The sequence below is a fragment of the Sus scrofa genome, chromosome 4 (assembly GCF_054392235.1).
Source record: "Sus scrofa isolate SSC_HxYL_T2T_F1_AM1 chromosome 4, Sscrofa_HxYL_maternal_Yorkshire_Landrace_v2.0, whole genome shotgun sequence".
NCBI lineage: Eukaryota > Metazoa > Chordata > Mammalia > Artiodactyla > Suidae > Sus > Sus scrofa.
The window spans coordinates 38725707-38748049 of record NC_139386.1 but is presented as its reverse complement, the minus strand read 5'-3'; the positions used below and the strand labels follow the sequence as shown (position 1 = coordinate 38748049).

Sequence of the window (22343 nt, the reverse complement as noted above, 5' to 3'; positions counted from 1 at the left end):
CTTTACAAACAAAACACCTTGAATAAGCTTATGTCAAAATCTTTCAAGACAAGCATTCCCATCAAAATGTCCTGCTAAGGGACAGAGTGAGAGTGGGAAAATACCTCCTAGGCTTCAATCTTATCTGGAAATCATCTACTCTTTCCAAGTATAAAAGTTGTGAATCAAAGTATGAAACTTTCAGTTTATATTCATATTTCGGTCCTTCAAGTGAGCCTGAAAACAGGATTTCTTTACAAGCATTGCTTTGGGTTGGCATTACCTTTTGCTTCCAGTTGGCTCAAATCTATTTTCTGTTGAGTCCTGGCTCCCTCTAGTGGCTCTAGACTGCATGCGTACCAACACAGGTACAGAAACACCCACTTCGGCTTTCTCCAATTTGGGGAGGAAAATGCCTTCGTGGGATACAAAACCTCCAACCAATCCACAAATTTACATACTAATCCAGTAAACTTTTCCAACACTGTTTAAGTTAAAATAGTTACCCATTTTCCACTCTCTGTACATGCCAGGTTTAAGAAAATGTTTTTCTTCTCAGTTTCATTATTTGTGTGCTATTTCCAAGCCATGATTTCCTCATCTGTCAAAGAATAATAGTGTCTCATTCGATCTCGTCAAAAGGACTGAGTAGATTAACATGTACTTATTAAAGTGTCTTAACACATTTGTTTTTTTCTTTTTTGGCCATCTGGCCATCTACCACATATGGAGTGGAGTTCCCAGGCCAGAGATTTGAGCCACAGTTACAGTTGCAACCTACACTGCAGCTGCTGGATCCTTAACCCACTATGCCCAGCCAGAGATTGAACCTGAGGACACCACCAATCTTGTTTCACCACAGCAAGAACTCCTTTTTTTAAAAAAACAAAACCCCCCACATTTTAAATGCTAGTATTAGCTATTATATTTTTACTCCTCAGCAGCCAAGAGTACTGGTAGGATAGCAGTTTAAATATAAGTTCTTTGCTGCCCTTACCTGAAGAAAGTACTTCCAGATTCCCATTTCTTTTTTTTTTTTTTTTTTTTTTTTTTGTCTTTTTGTCTTTTTGTTGTTGTTGTTGTTGCTATTTCTTGGGCCGCTCCCGCGGCATATGGAGATTCCCAGGCTAGGGCTCCCTCGGCATATGGAGGTTCCCAGGCTAGGGGTTGAATCGGAGCTGTAGCCACCGGCCTACGCCAGAGCCACAGCAACGCGGGATCCGAGCCGTGTCTGCAACCTATACCACAGCTCACGGCAACGCCGGATCGTTAACCCACTGAGCAAGGGGCAGGGACCGAACCCGCAACCTCATGGTTCCTAGTCGGATTCATTAATCACTGTGCCACGACGGGAACTCCCAGATTCCCACTTCTAAATTATCTTTTGAAGCAGAGGTAGGGAAGTAGTAAATGTTAGTAAATGTTAATAAACAGAAAATTTACAAGATTTTCAAGACCTACTGTCAAGATGGAAATTCACAAGCACATCAATGAAAAATGTTTAGGCTCTTTTAGGCTTTAACTATTCTTCAATCTGGTTTTTGGACTCTTATGTGCTAATAACATGAAACATAAAAGTTGAAAATGTTTCTGTCCTCTACAGACCTTAGTGCGAGGCGATGCAATTAGAGACATAAAAAAAGCTCTATGGTAATCCAAAGGCACCCAACCCAATCTAGAAGAGGACGTTGAGGTAGACTCCCTGGAAACGGAGGGGAAAGGGAAAAGAAAGCAGATGCCACTGCAGGCAGAGGGAGTACAAGTTTAAAGGGTAGTTGCAAGTTAAGTTACAAGAGAGAGCAAAGAGAAGTGTTTCCTATGAACTAGATGTTCTTCCAGAAGGTCCAACTAACCGCATTCACTACCTAGTTTGGTTCTTCTCTTACATACCTTTTGCTCCTGCCACTGTATCATACCAATTGCAACTAACACACTCCACAGTATCTAGCCTCTGTGACTTTCCTATCTCTAAGCCTAACAGATAGCTCGGCATAGGTATGGATCAAGCCCAACTGGCTGGAATTTCCTGAAGCCTCTTGCATATTAGAGCTTCTCAGATAATCACAAACTTTCACTATAATCAGAAAACAGTATTTTAAAATGCCACCTTACTCCTTCCCCGATCTTACTGGCCAGTGATATTTTCTCCAATTCTGGCAGCTCATGGCAACTTGGGGTCCTTAATCCACCAAACAAGGCTAGGTATTGAACCTGCATCCTCATGGATACTAGTTGGGTTTGTAATCCACTGAGCCACAATGGAAACTCCCAAATTTTAGCCAAGAGACAAATATTTTGAACAACCAAGGAAACAGACTAATGGCATTAGTCATCAGTGGTAGTCTGATCAAGCAATTCTTATCAAAGATACAGATTAACTCAATGGGTCTTAAGCAAAAGATGCTATGGAAATGTGTGGTGATACTTGGGGGTGTTACAGTGACATGGAAGGAATCAGAAATATCAAGGAGTATCTACAATCCTCCACAGCAAAGAACTGTTCCATCAAAAAATGTCAGTAGTGCTCCATCATAATTGAGAAAACCAGAATAAATGAACAACTGGTAATAAAACGCTAGTTAATAAGAGTTAGATTCTCCAAATTATACACACAACCTTTAACTTCAGACATAAAGTCATAAAATGTTTAGCTTTAAAGAAATCAATACCAGAGTTCCTATTGTGTCACAGCAGGTTCCAAACTCAACTAGTATCCACTGATGTGGGCTCAATCTCTGGCCTTGTGCAGTGGTTTAGGATCTGGCATTGCCATGAGCTGTGTCGGCCAGCAGCTCCTAGTCAACCCCTAGCCTGGGGAACTTCCATTTGCCACAGCAGCAGCCCGAAGAAATGGGGGGCGGAATCCCTCCAATATCCTCACCTGTGAAACTGCAAATTTGATCCCACCCATGGCTGTATATATTAAGATGAAGCCTTCTGACTCCAAGTGCAGTATATTCCCAACTTTCTGGACAGTGCATTGAGGACATCCACATCTCCTATGTCTCACTCCTCTACCATCAAAAATTGCCTACCCAGGAGTTCCCATCGTGGCTCAGCAGGTAATGGACCTTATAGTATCCATGAGGATGCGGGTTCCATCCCTGGCCTTGCACGTTGGGTTAAGGATCTGGTGCTGCCGTGAGCTGTGGTGTAGGTTGCAGATGTGGCCTGGATCCCACGCTGCCGTAGGCTGGCAGCTACAGCTCCGATTTAACCCCTAGCCCGGGAACCTCCATATGTCACAGGTATGGTCCTAAAAAAGGAAAAGAAAAGAGGAAAAATTGCCTACACAAATTGATTCTCCAGTCCAAAAGACATTTCTGACATTTCTGCAGCCTTATAGCCCAACAAATTGTGTAGGGTACTCCCTACCAACAACATTCAACTCTGTAAATCTAAGTCAATTTCCCCCCAATTTAATTCCTTTAAATGTTCCAAAGGATATCAGATGTGGGAAGTGTTATATAAGTACGCACTCGGAAAATTTAGTATGCAGTTTCCCCAAAATCTGAACACCAAACCTACTCACAGTCTATCTTTTAGAACGAAAATTAAATAAAACATACTTTGCAAAACTGGAGTTAACACTTATTTAAAATTTGGGATTGTTTTCAAATTATCCAAGTACATTACTTCTATCGTAATCACTGCACAGCCTTAAGTAGATGTTGTTTCAATAAAATTCAAAAGAACATTTCTCAGTCTGTGAAAATTTGCAGGTGAAGAGAACATATTTCATTTAATTTTTGGTACTTAGGTTTGGTAGATTTAAGCTGGACCATAAACTGCAATTTTAAATTCTGGGTACTGAACCTCACTGCCTCTGACATATTCGAATATAAAATGACAATTTCTTGAGATTAAAATTATGAAAATTAAGCCTCTTAAAATCTAGTACAGGAAAGGAATTCAGTGCACTCCCTTCACCAAAACAGGAAAAGAAAAACCGCAACGTCTTAAGCCCCAAGTCTTGCCACCAAATCTAGCTGCCCCATCCTCTTTAATCCAAGCTTCACCCAAGTGTATTAAGTGAAAACAAAAAGTAATAAAATGACCAAAATGAATACAATATTTTTAAAATGAGCGCTGGCTGGCTTTATTAAAGAAAAACTGTGCATGATTTACTTTTCACCAGTCTGTTCTGGCATGCTTCTAATGATATCAGAATCACCTAGAAGATAAAACACAGTAATTTTACAACTCATTTAATGGCAGCAAGTAATCATCAAATTAGCAATGGTTATCTTCAAAAGTTATTACACCAGCTAGGCTGTCATTTTCAGATTGATCAAATACCAGTATTTCCCACGTAAGCTGCATCATATGTATCAGACTTGGGTTTATCACCAGCATTTATACAACCAGACCTAGGGAAAGAACTAGGTCTGGGGACACATGCATGGTCTTAATATAGCGAATGTTTAGCCTGCCCTGATTATTACAAAATCAGAACAGCGAGAATATTCGCAGTATTTTATGAATTAACTAAAAATTTCTAAGTTTAAAATATGACTTTATTTGTAGGCATTTCTTTTTCCCAAATTAACTTACCCATCTGTTCTACTATTTCATCTGATTATTCTCCATCTTTATAATTTTAATTACCAAGGTCCTACGTCATTTCTTAGATGCTTTATGAAATAAAACCCAAGATCTCAAATAAAAAGAATTTCATGTATAAAAGGCCAATTACGTAGTGACCTTATCGATTCTCTGTGAAATAAAACTGGAGGATATCCCTTCCTATATCCAGATTCTCACCACTTGAATTTAGCAATGAAAGACATATGTGTAACAATACTTATAAATCATATTTTATGATTTGAAAGCATACCTGGATCAATGATAGCCAGTGTGCATACTCTGTAGTATTTTCCACATGCTGTGCCCAATTCAATATTATTTCCACTGTAGTGATGGACACCAGTTTTGGCCAACATGGCATAATATTCTATTTCAGATTTCCTATGGGAACCAAAAAAAGGCAAGTAAACACCATCCCAAGTGACAGATAAAATGTTACCTTTCTCAACAGATCTAATGTCGGTTTAAGGCCTTCAAACAGAAAGCCAATTACTCTTAAAAACATTAACATATCCATCATCCAACACAAACCATCCTGCCTTGGATCCCTTACAGGAGATGGGACAACCAGTAACTATCTGTGCTCATGGAAAAGAGAGGAGAGTACAAAATAAAAGCATTATTACTTAGTATTTACTAGCCAGCAAACACTAGACATTTACATTAAGTAATTCCTATGACAACTTCTAAGCCATTTCTATCACCCTCTGGTACTCTGAATCCCAGATGGAGTGAGATGACAGGCATACATAAAACACTGCAGATTCGTTCCAGACCACTTGCAATATTGGATATTACAATAAAGCTAGTCATAGGAATTTTTTGATTTCCCAGGCATATGAAATTTATGTTTGGAGTTTCCTTGTGGCACAGTAGATTAAGGATAGTGTTGTCACTGCTGTGGTGGGAACTGATCCCTGGCCTGGGAACTTCCACATGCCATGGGCATGCCCCTCCAACCAAAGAAGTGTGTTTATCCTATACTGTAGTAAGTGAGCAACAGCTTTAGCTCTAAAAAACCCCACTGTACATACATTAATTAAAAAATATTCATTGCATTTAATTAAAAAATATTCATTGCAGAGTTCCCACTGTGGCTCAGCGGAAACAAATCTGACTAGCATCCATGAGGATGCAGATTCAACCCCTGGCTTCACTCAGTGGGTTAAGGATCCATGGCTGTGGTGTAGGCCGGCAGCTGTAGTAACTACAATTTGACGCCTAGCCTGGGAACTTCCACGTGCCTCAGGTGTGGCCCTAAAAAGCAAAAAACAGAATTTAAAAAAATCTCATTGCTAAAAAATGCTAACCATCATCTGAGCTTTCAGGGAGTTGCAATATCAAGTCACAGATCTCCATAACAATAAAAAGTTTGAAATATCTCAAAATTCCCAAAATTCAACAGACATGAAATAAGCAAATGCTGGAAAATGGTATCCACAGGCTTAATCAATGCATGGTTACCACGAACCATCAATATGTAAAAAATGCAATAAAGTGAGTGCAATAAAACCAGGTATGCCTTATGCTTGTACTTACCCAGAGTTAACATTTCTGCGTCCCCTGGGTAGGTAGATAATAATATTTTTATGAATTTGAAGACAATTCTAATACATTGTTGCCACTACTCTATGTCTGTGTGGATCCACAGACATAATCTCAGGCCCCATCCCTGATCCATTAAATCAGAACCTGCATTTTATCAGATCACCTGTGACTGTGTACATATTCATGTTGGAAAAGCTCTGCTAAGAAGGAAACATCAAAGGTTTGGGATGTGATACAAGAAGAGAGCTCTCCAGGCATTACCAATGAAGCACAGACACTACGAAATGCTGAGAGATTATGCATTCTCATAGAAAATTAACAGCAGTGGGGGACTGAAAACAAGGCTTATACTCTGCATGGTCCAAATTTCCTTAACTTATTCACAACACCCACTGAATTCAGTATCAAAACAGTGAATTGAACAAAAACTGGGTGAACAAGGAGCCTGCAACCCCACAGGCCAACTTGAACTTTTCTGCTCTCCACTGAAACAAGTTCATAAGATGAAGAAGCCTTTTTATAGTTAAAAGAATGACCAAAGAGGCAGGACACCTGGGGAAAAAAAATTGTCTGTGGTGCCCTCAAACTTTGAGGTTCTGCCACACACTTCTCCCATAGAGAACCTTAGAGGAGGAGAGAACACGAGGAAGGGGAGAAAAACAAAGAGCCAAACGCAACAACAGCAACCATTAAGTTATTCTGCAAGTGTTCCCCTGTATACAAATTTTACACGATACCCAGCTCAAGCTACCTAGATTGCAAATTTACATTTCTGGATATTGGCTCAGGATGAATTTGCATTGGGCAACAAACTCAGGTTCCTTCGATTACCTCAAGGCTGGGCAGTTGTTGGCGAGGATGACCAGTTTCGCTTTGCCTTGTCTGATCATTTTCAGAGTCTGCTTGTACCCCAGCACGTACTTTCCACTTTTCATAACCAGCTGGAGCCGAGAGTTGATTGACTCCAGCGACTTTTTCTACAAAGCAAACATTTAATACGGACTTCAAGACCTTGTTACCGCTCAAAACTGGATCCAGCTTCCTGAAAGCTGAACTCCTTAATAAAATCTCAGAAATTGAATCTCCCAAGTCACTAAGAGAACCTCTTGGGTTCCTTTTAGAACATGCCAAGGCCAATGACCACTCTGTCTGCCCAGTGTACTTAGACCTGCCCGCCCAAGACCAGACTCATCCCTCCACGTGAAAAGGATTCCGGCTCTGGCCCGCTTCACTCACCGTCTTCTTTGCGGCCACCATCTTCCTGCCTTAGGCGCGGGACGCCCCCAACCTAAAACATAGAGAAGAAGAAATTTAGGAATCGGAGATCCAAACGGCAACTCCCTGGGCTCCCCGCATTGCCGAAACCCCGGCTCGGCGGAGCCCACTCACCACAAGCAGCCGCCAAGATGGCCGGGGAGCAAAAAAGGAAGGAGTTCCCACAATGCCAAGCTCTTCGCAGCGGAGCAGGGAGGACGCGACCGGAAGCGGAAGCGAACCGCAACGGAAGGGACGGGGCAAAAGGAGGACCCTGCTGGTTGCTATAGGACCTTCTAATTGGTTTGGCAGCGGGTGTGCTCCTCCAGCCTGCGAAGCTTAAACCTCACCTGCAGCGAATTCCGCTGCTCCCTGCGGCGGACTGAGCAACCGAGGGAAGTCGGACCGGCCGGGAGTTGGAGAGGCCGACCGAGAGAGAGATAGGCGGGAGGGGCGGTGGGAAGAGGCAGCAGCAGCTGGCCCTCGGTCTTAGTGCGGATGAGCTCATCTCTGCCCAAAGCTGTGGTTCTTGACGGAGTGTGAGAGGACCCGGGTGCGCCTTTGGTTCCACCTGACAGAAAAAGCTGCGCGCACTCCCCTGCCGTCGCCCAAACTGCCTGTCCCTGGGAGAACAGCGGCGCCCTGCGCTGGTTCACCTTAAACTCACCTCTTTTGTAGCCGTTTTAGCCTGACCTTGTAAGCGGAATCTTCACAGAGAGCGATAAACAGGGCTGATTTTAAAATCTTTTTGCTGGGAACATTGGACCTTGAAATAAATGTCCAGTGACGAATCATTAGAAATACTAGGCACAGAAAGTCTCTCACTACCACACACAGACTCACATCAAACCAGTAGATCTTCTGTCATCGTGTGTCAACTTTTAGCAATCTGTCGTACAGAAAGTCACACCTGCTCAAAGACACGAGAATAAGGATATTTCAGCATTTATTTATTTTTTGTTAGCGCCACGGCCTGTGGAAGTTCCCAAGCCAGGAATCGAACCATCGTCCCAGCAACGACCAGAGCCGCTGCAGTGACAATGCTAGGTGCTTAACCTGCTGCGCTACAAGGGAACTCCTCGGCGTTTTTTAATAGCAAAAAGAAACAACCTCAAATGTTCATCATGCTTAACCTAGATACATGTTTGTATATATGCATAGAAACTTCATGTCTGGAAAGCTAATCATCAAAACAGCTCTGGTTGAAAGATGAGAAAATTAGGTGGTAAGGAGAGAACATTTACTTGATAGATTTCAGTACTGCTTGAATTATTCTACAATGAATTACTTTACAGCATGTATTGTTATGTAAAATATTTTAAACAATGAACATGGGCTATATAATGGAGTAGGTTATTTTAAATAGATTTTGTTAAATAGTATATCTTAAAGTGGTATTTTTCAAAGTATGGCTCCCAGATCATCTGATTGAGAGTCACTTTGAATTCTGATTCCTAGGCCCCACCCATGTCTGTGAAAGATATCTTTGGACATGGGGCCTGGGAATATGAGTTTAATAAGCAGCTTCCATGGTTCTTGTAAGTACTAAAATTGGAGAAGTAGAGAACTAAAGAATGAGATAGCCTAGTTGGTTTTGAGGCATGCATGCAGATACAAACTAATGATGCCCTACACTTTTATAATGAGCTCTATACTTTAAATGCTTTTTTTTTTTTTTTTTGGTCTTTTTAGGGCCATACCTATGGCATATGGAGGTTTCCAGGCTAGGGGTCGAATCAGAGCTGTAGCCGCCAACCTATGCCAGAGCCACAGCAACGCCAGATCCAAGCCACCTCTGCGACCTACACCTCAGGTGATGGCAATGCTGGATCCTTAACCCACTGAGCAAGGCGAAGGATTGAACCTGTGTCTTCAGGTTTGCTAACCGCTGAGCCACGATGGGAACTCCTTAAATGCTTAATATCCACTTTCTCAAATTAATCAGGACAAATATTACCCCTATTTTAGAAAGTATATGATTAAAGCATTTGAGATGACTTTCCTCCAGTGCTTTTCATTATATAATACTAAATTTTTGGTCCTTAGTATATGCCCTCACTATACTTTTTTTTTTTTTTTAATTATGTCCTCACTATATTTTAAAGAAAGGCCTTAGTTGCTTTCTCATAGAGATCTTACCATGGTCTGGTTCTGGAAGCCAGGGAAGCCCAAAGCACTCATTCATTCATACACTCATATGTATGGATCATGACCATAAAATGTGGAGAATTCTTCCTAGGGAAACTTAAAATTATTTTGCCATATCTCTTTGGATGTAGATTTAGGTTCTTGGTTTTTCCGTTTAATACCTGCATGACTTTGGTCAAATTCTCTAGCTTCAGTTCCCTCATCAAAAAACTGGAACAATAACATCTGCTTCATGGTGTTGTGAGGATTTTGGTAAACGGAATGGTGTATAAGGCATTTAGCACAAGGCTCTGCGTAGAATTAAGTGTGCAGTGGGTGTTCTCTTCCCCAGGCCCACTCCTACCTCCTCCACCTCCCACTGCAGCCACCCACCCCACACCTAAAGTCATTCACAACACTGCAAAACCCAAACGCTAGAAGATGAGACATTTGCCTTGCAAACGTGGCAGTCAAATCCTTTGATTCATAAAGGTTTTGTAAATATTTCCATACTTGCATTTATTAGAGCGGGACTTGGAAATCTTTTTCTGTAGAGTGCAAGAGAGTAAAGATTTTAGGCTTTGGGACCATACGGTCTCTGTGGCAAGTATTCAACTCTAGCAGAAGAGCAACTGTAGCACAAGAGCAGCCACAGACAATAAGTAAATGAATGAGCATGGTTGTGTTCCAACAAGACCTTATTTACAAAGTCAGAATTTGACCTGCAGGCCATAGTTTGTGGACCCCTGTGTTAGAAGATTACTATTATTTTCATTAAAAATAGCTGTGTTCAGGTTCCCCTGTGGCACAGCAGGTTAAGGATTTGACATTGTCACTGCAGCAGCTCATGCTGTGGCACAGGTTTAGTCCCTGGCCTGGAAAACTTCCACATGCTGAAGAAAAAAAAAAAAGTTACTGTTAGTTTTTTCGATTGTTTGTTTTTGGTCTTTTTAGGGCTGAACCTGAAGCGTGTGGAAGTTCCCAGGCTAGCGGTCGAATTGGAGTCATAGCTGCCAGCCTACGCCACAGCCACAGCCACGCCAGATCCGAGCTGCATCTGTGACCTACACCATAGCATGTGGCAACTCTGGATCCTTAACCCACTGAGCAAGGCCAGGGATTGAACCTGTGTCCTCACTAGTCAGGTTGGTTACCACTGAGCCACAACGGGAACTCCAATTGCTGAATTTAAAGTCGAGGATATATAGGTATTCATTTAACTATTCAACTTTGTGAATTTGAAAATCTTCATACTAACAAGTCAAAATCCAGTGTGTATTTTACACTTACATCACATCTCAATTTGGACTAGCTACATCAAAGTGCTAAGGAGCCAGAAGTGGCTAGTAACTGCAATATTGGATGACACAGGCCTAAACACTAAGTAGACAGAGATAGGATTTTGAAAAGGCTTTGCTCAACAATGGGTCAATAAAACTTCTCAATTGAGTAAAGTGATTCAGGCAAAGATCAGGTTAAGGGGCAGCTGTCTCAATTATTATTTCACATATCTCTAAGGTGGCTGCCACTAATCATAGAAAGAGGAGCATAGTATGAGAAAGCAAATAAGTTAATCAGATTTAAAAGTTGTCTTGCAACCATATGATATTACTTATATATGGAATCTAAAATAGAATAAAATCAGAGTTCCGACTGTGGCACAATGGGATTGGAAGCTTCTCTGCAGTGCCAGGATGCATGTTCAATCCCTGGCCCGGCCTGGTGGATTAAAGGATCCAGCATTGCCACAGCTCCAGTGTAGGTCAAAATTGTGGCTCAGATCTGATCCCTGGCCTGGGAACTCCATATTTGCAGGATGGCCAAAAAAAAAGAAAGAAAAAAAAAAATACAAAGCAACATATCCGTGAAACAAAAACAGACACACAAATGTAGAGAACAGACTTGTGGTTGCCAAGTGGGAAAGCAGTGGGGAGGGAAGGATTGGGAGTTCAGGACTAACAGAGGCAAACTAGTATGTATAAGATGTATAAACAACAACAATGTCCTATTGTATAGCACAGGGAACTATATTCAATATCCTGAGATAAACTGTAGTGGAAAAGAACAGGAAAGTGTGGTGAGTGTGTGTGTTTAGTGTGTATATCTGAGTCATTTGGCTGTACAAAAGAAATTAACACATTGCAAATCTATACCTCAATAAAAAAATTGTTTAAAGTTATGTCTTGCAATGGGCTTTGAGAGTGGTTACTTGAAGCACATTGGTCGGAAGTTTAATGGCTGCATTGCACTGCCAAAGAAACCATGTGTTCAAATGAAATATAGCTGACCATTCAAGACCTAAAACAACCCTTCAGTTCCCAACTTTTCTTAGACAAGAATCAGCTTTTAGTCTATATAAGCCCTGAAGAAAGCATGTTACTCGGTGCTCAAATCAGAGATTAAGATCAGGTACCATAGGAGTTCCTCTAGGGGCTCAGCGGAAACGAATCTGACTAGCATTCATGAGGATGCAGGTTTGATCCCTGGCCTTGCTCAGTGGGTTAAGGATCCAGCATCGCCATGAGCTGTGATGTAGGTCGCAGACATAGCTCAGATCCCCTGTGGCTGTGGCCGTGGTGTAGGCTGGCAGCTACATCTCAGATTTGACCCCGAGCCTGGGAACCTCCATATGCTGCTAGTGCGGCCCTAAAAAGACAAAAAAAAAAAAAAAAGATCAGGTACCACAGAGACCAATGGGCAAGAGAAGAACAGGCCCTAATCAGGTAACCCTCCTTGACCCCTATTGGGAGGTCCTTTAAAATAGCTGTCAAACTGAATTTCATTATTCCAAGGAGTGGCAACTGCTGTTTCCCATCTGTTCCATTTTCTGAATGGCAGTATCTATTGGATTATTCAGTGGGGTTCTGACATTGTACATGGGACATGATAGGAGGTATAGAACTGTCATTTTAGTGCATAAGCCACTGGACAAGGAGAAATCACTGAAAACAAAGAACAAACCATAATGAAAACCACTGTTCTTCTCCCATGAAACAAGCTGTGCAATTAGACTTTTCCTTACCCTTCTGTGGCAACCGTAGACACCCTATGTTGAAGATGGCAGCTTCACAGGCTGGAAGGAGCCTAGATCACTGAGTCATTACATTATAGAGGAGTTGTTCAAGCTGTATCAGATTATGATGTGAATTAGAGTAAGCCCTCATGTTGCTAAGCCAAAATTTCTGTTGGTTGTTTTAGGAGCTCCAAGCATTACCCTTGGTAATGCCCTCACAGTAATAAAGTATAAGCTTCCAGAACTTAGAGTCAAAATGGAGCCATCCTTCAGCCACTATCAAAGCACTTTGTACTTAATAGCAGACTAAAAAAAAAAACAATGTCTGAATGAATTATTGAATAAATAATGTCATTACAAAATCAGGGTTTGGTCTACAGGCCACAGTTTAGTGGCCTCTGAGTTAGAAAGTTATTATTATTAAAAATAATAATTCTTTTTAGGGCTGCACCCACAGCATATGGAGGTTCCCAGGCTAGGGGCTGAATCAGAGCTGCAGCTGCTGAACTACACCACAGTCACAGCCACGCCAGATCCGAGCTGTGTCTGTGACCCACACCATAGCTCACGGCAATGCCGTATCCTTAACCCGCTGAGTGAGGCCAGGGATCGAACCTGCATCCTCATGGATGCTAGTCAGATTCGTTTCTGCTGAGCCACGACAGGAATTCCAAAAAGTGCTACTTTTAAGTCATGTCATTATTCTAAAGATGTGTATATTGAAGTGTTTACAGATGAAGTGTCATATCTGCAACTTTCAAATTGCTAAAATAAATGTAAATAAAATCCTAAAATAAATGAAGTAGGTAAAGCAAATGCAGCAGCATGTTAACAACCATTGACTTTAAATGGGGGAGAGGGTATATAGGTATTTGTCATACTATTGAACTTTTTGTGAGTTTGAAAATCTTCCTAACCAAAAAGTCAAGGAAAGTATATGTTTCAAGAAAGGACTTTGCCATCCAGACATTATTTTGCGTTTTCTGGATGCTCGTCTAGCACTTCAGAATGATTTAGAAAGAATATCAACAGGTAAATGCGACAGGACAGAATTAACACAAGGCTCTCTGGTTTTCCTCCACCAAAATCACTGTTCCAAGTTTCTGAGAATTCTGCAGGCATGTGCATTTATTGTGCTTCAGGTTTTAACTTGCTGTGAGAATGAAAAGTGACAGGCTACATTCCCTGTTAGAGCAAATACTAACACATTTATCAGATATTCACTGGTTCAGTACACTGGCCCATCCTCTTATTGTTAAGCAGTTAAACCTATCATCTTCATTATCATCAATTATTACTTATTCAGTGTCCAGATTAGGAAGCAACCCATGAGTAATTTGGAATTTGATGTGTCTAACTCAGGCTTCACATTCTCAATTCGCCCTGAACATTAAACAAGCTCAGAAATATGGTGAGGAGAGGGAGGGACAGTGAATCCAAGTGAAAAGACCCTGTAAATTTAGTGAATGTTAGTGGTCTTTCAACTAGCTAAACACACATACACTGATACACAAATTCTGAACCCATAGAGGATAAGAGGGACTGAATGCTACCTATTCCTCGCCACATTTCTGCCTCCACAATAATGAAGAATCCGAAATATTTCTCCTGTACCCCTTTCTGCTTAGGTCGGAATGCTCCAGACTGGACTGGATTAAAAATAGGCCAGAGTGGAGTTCCCAGGTGGCTCAGTGGGTTAAGGATCCAGCGTTGTCACTGGATCCTTAACCTGCTCTGGTTATTGCTGTGGCATGATGCGATCCCTGGCCCAGGAACTTCCACATGCTGCAGGTGTGGCCAAAAGAAAAAAAAATAGGAGTTCCAACTTTGGCTCTGTGGAAAAAAATCCGACTAGTATCCATGAGGATGCAGGTTCAATCCCTGGCCTTGCTCAATGGGTTAAGGATCTGGTGTTGCTGTGAGCTGTGGTGTAAGTTGCAGACACAGCTCAGATCCCCAGTTGCTGTGGCTGTGGTGTAGGCTGACAGCTGTAGCTCCAATTCTACCCCTAGCCGGGAACTTCCATATGCTGCACCTGAGTCCCTAGAAAGTGGAAAAAAGTAGAAAAGAAAAAAGAAAAAAACAAGCCAGAGAAACACTTTCTTTCATTTTCTTTCTTTTTTTTTTTTTTGCCTTTCCTAGGGCTGCTCCCATGGCATATAGAGGTTCCCAGGCTAGGGGTCTAATCAGAGCTGTAGGGGCCAGCCTACACCACAGCCACAGCAATGCGGGATCCTTAACCCACTGAGCAAGGCCAGGGATCAAATCCGCAACCTCGGGGTTCCTAGTCAGATTTATTAACCACTGAGCCATGATGGGAACTCCTCATTTTCTTAAAAATAAACTTTCCAGGAGTTCCCATCGTGGCTCAGTGGTTAATGAATCTGACTAGGAACCATGAGGTTTCGGGTTCGATCCCTGGCCTCGCTCAGTGGGTTAAGGATCCGGCATTGCCGTGACCTGTGGTGTAGGTTGCAGATTTGGTTCGGATCCCGTGTTGCTGTGGCTCTGGTGTAGGCAGCGGCTACAGCTCCAATTAGACCCATAGCCTGGGAACCTCCATATGCCTAAGGAGCGGTTCTAGAGATGGCAAAAGGACAAAAAAGATAAAAAAATAAACTTTCCAGGAATTGCCATTGCGGCTCAGTGGGCTAAGAACTCGACATAGTGTCTGTGAGGATGCAGGTTCGATCCCTGGCCTCGCTCAGTGGTTAACATTCAGGATCCTGTGTTGCTGCAAGCTGCAGCATAGGTCACAGATGTGGCTCAGATCTGGCATTGCTGTGGCATAGGTCAGCAGCTGCAGCTCTAATTCAACCCCTAGCCCAGGAACTTCCATGTGCCATTTCTCAGGAGTTCTCCTGTGGTGCAGCAGGTTAAAGATCCAGTGTTGTCACTGCAGCAGCTTGGAGTGCTGCTGTGGTGGGGTGGCCCAGGAACTTCCACATGCTGCAGGTGCGGCCAAAAAAAAAAAAAAAAAAAAAAAAATTAGGAGTTCCCGTTGTGGCACAGTGGAAACGAATCCAATTAGAAACCATGACGTTGTGGGTTCAATCCCTGGCCTTGCTCAGTGGGTTAAGGATCTGGTGTTGCCGTGAGCTGTGGTGTAGGCTGCAGATGCAGCTCGGATCCTGTATTGCTGTGGCTGTGGCACAGGCCAGCAGCTGTAGCCCTGATTAGACCCCTAGCCTGGAAACCTCCCATGTGCCATGGGTAAGGCCCTAAAAAAAAAAAAAATTAAAAATAAATTTTTTTTCCATTTCTCAAAAAGCATATTTTTTTATACTTTTGGATACAAAGAACAGAGAGCACTGTATTCCTTATTTTAGTTTGTGAAAGTGACTCTTTTATTTATTTATTTTTTTATAGATGCACCTGCAACCCATGGAAGCTCCCAGACCAGGGGTCAAATTGGAGCTGCAGCTGCAGCCCTACACCACAGCCACACCAGATCTAAGCCACATCTGTGACCTATGCTGCAGCTTTCCGCTATGCCAGATCCTTAACCCACTGAGTGAGGCCAGGATGGAGGCCAGGGATTGAACCTGCAGCCTCACAGAAACAACGTTGGGTCCTTAGACCACTGAGTTACAACAGGAACTCCACAAGTGACAATTTTAGAAAGTAGAGTGATGTCTATAAAGGTTGGTCTTTTGCTTACTTTATATTTCTCAGAGCCAGTTTTTGAACTTTTAGTATAAATGGGATTCCTGTCTTTCTAAGTGTCCACAAAGGTATGGCTTTTTACATTTTATTTTTAATAATTTGGAAAGTCTGCCTTGTATTTTTTTTTTTTTTTTGTCTTTTTGCCTTTTCTAGGGCCATTCCTGTGGTATATGGAGGTTCCCAGGCTAGGGGTCTAATCGGAGCTGTAGCCACCGGCCTACACCAGAGCCACAGCAACACGGGATCCGAGCCGCATCTGAAACCTACACCACAGGTCATGGCAACGCCGGATCCTTAACCCACTGAGCGAGGCCAGGGATCGAACCCGAAACCTCATGGTTCCTAGTCGGATTCGTTAACCACTGAGCCATGACGGGAACTCCCTGCCCTGTACTTTTATTCTTAATAAAGCTGCAAGGCACAGGTTAAGACATCATTTTCCCCCCAACTTATAACTAGAACTTAATACTGAAACACTGCAGTCATACTGATCAGAAAATGTCCCTGATTGCTAAATGGAGAAATAATCAATGCAATTTTGTGACATCATGAGTATGTCCAAGAAAAATGATAAAAGGAATCCTTGAAGGTAAAAAAGATTTATGAACTATGCCTCAGGATATAACACCTTTAAAATCACAGAATCAATTATGACCAAGTATTATCGAGACAAAACTAAAAGAAGAAAACAGGACAGGTAATTGATGAGAAAGAGAGTGGTGTAGGAGAGCAGAGGTAGGGTAAACATTGTATATTATTCTCGATACACTGTAAGCAATAAAAATAAAGTAGCTCAGTTAAGCAGAAAAGGAATTTATACTGTCATTTACCAAATGAACATGAAGCCTGGAAAGCGGGACCCAGATCCCTGTATTCTGATCATGGGGGAAGCAGCACCACTTATGAGTCACTGGTTCAGAGCACATTCTGCAAACCACAGGACAGCACACCAACTTACAAAGGTGCTTTATCTCACTTGTGCCACAACCTACTGCCATCCCATCATTCTATAGGTTTGACTTCATTTGGATGAGGAGATATATGAAAAGACTGGAAAATCATATAGAAATTATGGAAAAACCAGTAAATTATATAGAAATTAACCTTACTTGTCTCATAGTAAAGTGAGTCCTTGGATAAGATATGATACTAACTTATACAACTCAACAGCAAAAAAGCCAACAACCCAGTGGAAAAAATGGGCAAAAGACCTGAATAGACATTTCTCCAAAGAAGATATACAAACAGCCAACAAGCACATGAAAAAATGCTCAACATCACTGGTTATTAGAGAAATGCAAATAGAAACTACTATGCAGTACCACCTCATACCAGTCAGAATGGCCATCATTAATATGTCCACAAATAACAAGTGCTGGAGAGGGTATAGAGAAAAGGGAACTCTCCTGCACTGTTGGTGGGAATGTAAATTGGTACAACCACTATGGAAAACAGTACAGAGGTACCTCAGAAAACTCAATATAGAACTACCATATGACGCAACAATTCCACCCTTGGGCATATATCCAGACAAAACTTTCCTTGAAAAAGATACATGCACCCCTATGTTCACTGCAGTAGTATTCACTACAGCCAAAATATGGAAACAACCTAAATGTCCATCGACAGATGAATGGATGAAAAAGATGTTGTATATGTACACAATGGACTACTACTCAGCCATAAAAAAGAACAAAATAATGCCATTTGCAGGAACATGGATGGAACCGGAGATGCTCAAACTAAGCGAAGTCAGAAAGACAAATACCATATGACATCACTTATATCTGGAATCTAATATATGACACAAATGAACCTTTCCACAGCAAAGACACTCAGGCACTTGGAGAACAGACTTGTGGTTGCCAAGAGGGAGGGGGAGGGAGTGGGGTGGACTGGGGATTTGGGGTTAATAGATGCAAACTGTTGCCTCTGGAGTGGATAAGTAATGAGATCCTGCTGTATAGCACTGGGAACTCTATCTAGTCACTTGTGATGGAGCCTGATGGAGGATAACGTGAGAAAAGGAACATATATATGCATGACTGGGTCACTTTGTTGTACAGTAGAAAATTGACAGAACACTGTAAACCACCTATAATGGAAAAAAAACAGAAAATCATTTAAAAAAAAGATATGATACTAAATATTATGTCTTGACAGATGTGTAATGTCTTGATAATACCATTCCCCAATGGATGATGCTTGCGGAGGCATGATGGGCAGGAAAAGCAAATCTAACCCAGGGTTGATTATAGTAAAGATTCTCTGCTGTCCCTAAAGAAGTCCAGTCAGTCCTCCATGAGGTCCCTCGTGGAAGGGTACCATTTCCCAGGCTTACAGTGGGAAGTGAGTCACTCAGCCAGGCAAATCATGTTAGGTGGAGGAACGTGGTGTTGAGCCCACATGTGCCTTCTATCCGTCCTTATAGACATTTTATTCCTGAGCCCAGTGAGAAAACTTTGGGGTGGCTCATGAGAAAGACTTTCTAACATCCACAGGGCACCTGATTATTATTGTTCACTTGATTATGCTTCCTCCGAAGGAAATGGAAGAGACTACAGCTTGACTAACAAATTATCTCTGAGTAAAAGTAAGATAACCAAGATAAGTCCTAAAAAATAATTGATGGGGAAAGAAGGGAACCTAGCTGGGCTCAGTAAACCCTAGTTTAGTATGAAAGCATTAAGATTCAGAGAATTTCAAGTTATATACTTATGTTTAATTGTGAGTTACTGCATCTCTTTTAAGAACAATGGGGTTCTGAAAAATTTCATCAGCTAAATATGTGACATTAACTTTAAAAAAAAAGAATCATCTGAAATGGAAGCCTGCTATGGACTGACTTGCGTTCCCCCCCAAATTCATATGTTGAAGTCCTAACCCCCAGTGTGACTCAATCTGGACAAAGGGTCTTTAGGAGGTAATTAAGGTTATATGAGGTCATGAGGATGGGGCCCTAATCTTATAGGGCTGTGGTCTTAACAAGAAGACCAAGATCAGAGTTCCCTGGTGCTCTAGTGGTTAAAGGAAATAGCATTGTCACTACTATGGCCTGGGTTTGATCCCTGGCCCAGGAACTTCCGAACACTGTGGGCATGGCAAAAAAAAAAAAAAAAAAAAGAAAGAGGAAGATCTCTCTTCTGAGAGAGGACATAGTGAGAAGGCAACCATCCACAAGCTAGTAAGAGCGCTCTCACTAGAAATCAAATTGGCCAGCATCTTGATCTTGGACTTCCCAGACTTCAGAAATGTGAGAAATAAATATTTGTTAGAGTTCCCATCATGGTTCAGCAGGTTAAGATTCTGACTAGTATCCATCCATGAGGATGCTGGTTTGATCTCTGGCCTAGATCAGTGGGTTAAGGATCTGGCCTGTGCAGGTCACAGGTGTGTCTCGAATCCCTCGTTGCTGTGGTGTAGGCTGCCAGCTGCACGTCCAATTTGACCCCTAGCCTGATAACTGCCATATGCTGCAGCTGAGGCCCAAAAAAGAAAAAAAAGAAAAAAAAAAGTGTTTGTTGTTTAAGCCACCCAGTTTATGGTATATTGTTATGGCAGCCTAATCAAATACAGAGCCTTTTGATAGCATTTATATAAGACAAAAATATTCCCTAGATTTGGCCTATTCTGAAAGGTCTATTCAAATTCCTCTCTCCTAAACTTCCTGGTGCTAATCCTGTAATCTTTCTCCTTCCAAGTTCTTGACTTGAAATTCAGCCAAATCATTGCTCATTTTCAAAGTACCTCTCTTTCTTTGGGGCACAGTAACCTCAGAAAGAAGATAAGGAGCGGACTTTTTTTTTTTTTTTTTTCAGTACATCTTTGTAATGCTACGAAGTGCACTTCCTCAAAGATGCCCAGTCGCCTCTTCCTTTGAAGGGATTTGTGAACCAACTGCACTGCTGTGTGGCCAAGGCTTTGTCAGGCTTGCACTGCAGAAGGGAGAGGAAGATGGAGAAAGACAAATGAAAGATGGGATCAGGAGAGGGAGGGAAAGAGAAAAAGAGAAGGAAGGGAGAAACCACTAAACACATGATAAAGACCATAGCTGTGTACCCATGACCTACAGATGGAAAAATGACAAATTTTAGGCAATTTGCACATCAAAATAAATAATGATGGTGTTATGAGCTGAATCAGATCCCCATCAAATTCCTCTGTTGGAGCTCTAACCCCCTCAACTTTGTAATGTGGTTGTATTTGGAGATAGGGCCTTTGAAGAGGTAATTAAGGTAAGATGATGTCAATCCAGCATGACCGGTGTCCTTAAAAGAACAGGAGATTAGGACACAGAAACGCATGGCAGGAAGACCAGGCACACGGAGAACACTGCCATCTGCCAGCCAAGGAGAGAGGCTTTCAGAAGAAACCAACCCTGCAGACACCTTGATCTCAGATGTCCAGTCTCAGAACTGTGAGGAAATAGATTTCTGTTGTCTAAGTCACCCAGGCTGGTACTTTGTTATGGCAACCCTAGCAAACTAACATACATGGTAATATAACCCATTGAATAATGTAAGAATTCATGAGTATTTATTGCTATAAACAAATGGATAGTAAATGGAGGAAAAAAGAAAATGTTCCCTTACAGAGGCATGCCAATAATAAATGTAGACGGAATGTTGCAGAAATTAGGAAAAAACCCACCATTTAATACCTATCATAGTAGTAACGGACCCAACCAAGAATATTAACATACGCTAAAAGTAGCAAAAAATAAAGTTTGATGAGATACAGGATACTTAGTCTTAAGGTCTCAGAATACTCTTTTTTTGTTGTTTTGTTTTGTTTGTTTGTTTGTTTGTTTTTGCTATTTCTTGGGCCGCTCCCTCGGCATATGGAGGTTCCCAGGCTAGGGGTCTAATCGGAGCTGTGGCCGCCAGCCTATGCCAGAGCCACAGCAACGCAGGATCCGAGCCGTGTCTGCAACCTACACCACAGCTCACGGCAACGCCGGATCCTTAACCCACTGAGCAAGGGCAGGGACCGAACCCGCAACCTCATGGTTCCTAGTCGGATTCGTTAACCACTGCACCACGACGGGAACTCCCTTTTTTTGTTGTTGTTGTTTTTTGTTTGTTTGTTTGTTTGTTTTTCAGAATAGTCTTAAGGTCTCGTCCCATAAATTACAAAGAGTAAAGCAACTTTTAAGTGGAGAAACCTGGCAGACATGACCTTAACTAAGTGATCAGAGTTAACACCGCCAATAATAGGGCAAACTGACAACACCTGCCTCTTGATCTGAATCCACGGACAACACAACATCTGTGTACTGCCGCCAAAACTGCATCACATGAAAACAAGCATGAGGCAATCTCAGACAAGCTCAAACTGAGAAACATTCTACAAAATATGAGATCTGGGGAGTTCCCGTCGTGGAGCAGTGGTTAACGAATCCGACTAGGAACCATGAGGTTGCGGGTTCGGTCCCTGCCCTTGTTCAGTGGGTTAAGGATCCGGCGTTGCCGTGAGCTGTGGTGTAGGTTGCAGACACGGCTGGGATCCCGCGTTGCTGTGGCTCTGGCGTAGGCCGGTGGCTGCAGCTCCGATTCGACCCCTAACCTGGGAACCCCCATATGCCGCGGGTGCGGCCCAAAGAAATAGCAAAAAGACGAAAAAAAAAAGATCTGGTCTCAAAAAAAAAAAAGAAAAAAAAAAAAAGGTCGAGGTCACAAAAGGCAAAGAGAGACTGAGGGAAACTAGTTTGTTCAAGCCGACTAAAGAGAGGCACAACTAAATGCAATGTGTGGTCCTGGAAACGTTTGAACAAACTGAGCAAAGCTGGACAGTGAGTGGATTAAATAGTATCAACGTTAAACTTCCTTGTGGTAACAGTAGTGAAGTTATGTAAGAAGAAGACTGTCCCCGCAAATCCAGTCTACCAATCAATAGCCACTGGTCACAATCGCCTCCTCCCTTCCCCAGCTATTTAGGGATGATTCAGATGAGCCCTCCCAAGCCTCTCTTCCTGACATCATCCCATCCCTGCTTCAGAGACCAGTTTCCTCTCTGCCTTTACCACCCCCTCCACCTTCTCCCCGCTTGCTCCCACCTTGTCTCTGTCCTCTTCTGCGTCGTTGCTGTCCTCTCCTTGGCTCTTTTCGCCTGCAAGCTGCTCGCTTTCTTCTCCAGGTGCGCGCCCCCACCCAGCGCTCCGCTGTGCGCT

At 42.3% G+C, this 22343-nt stretch overlaps 1 protein-coding gene, 1 long non-coding RNA gene and 1 other non-coding gene across 5 annotated transcripts; 1 reads left to right on the top strand and 2 right to left on the bottom strand.

Annotated features, from left to right (window-relative positions):
• The first annotated feature begins 1002 nt into the window (after nucleotides 1-1002).
• LOC146403771 (uncharacterized) lies at nucleotides 1003-4915 on the top strand. Its single transcript, XR_014843642.1, has 2 exons — nucleotides 1003-1130; nucleotides 3228-4915. It is a non-coding gene; the product is annotated as an uncharacterized LOC146403771 (long non-coding RNA).
• RPL30 (ribosomal protein L30) lies at nucleotides 4054-22325 on the bottom strand. 3 transcript variants are annotated; one of them, XM_085020467.1, is made up of 6 exons: nucleotides 22230-22325; nucleotides 8036-8278; nucleotides 7351-7402; nucleotides 6946-7091; nucleotides 4817-4947; nucleotides 4054-4153 (listed from the first exon to the last, which is right to left on the bottom strand). In XM_085020467.1, the coding sequence occupies exons 3-6, from the start codon at nucleotides 7369-7371 to the stop codon at nucleotides 4104-4106; spliced, it is 348 nt and encodes a 115-aa protein (XP_084876593.1). In that variant the 5' UTR covers nucleotides 7372-7402; nucleotides 8036-8278; nucleotides 22230-22325; the 3' UTR covers nucleotides 4054-4103.
• Nucleotides 4321-4452, bottom strand: LOC146403772 (small nucleolar RNA SNORA72). Its single transcript, XR_014845003.1, has one exon. It is a non-coding gene; the product is annotated as a small nucleolar RNA SNORA72 (small nucleolar RNA).
• Nucleotides 22326-22343: the final 18 nt, after the last annotated feature.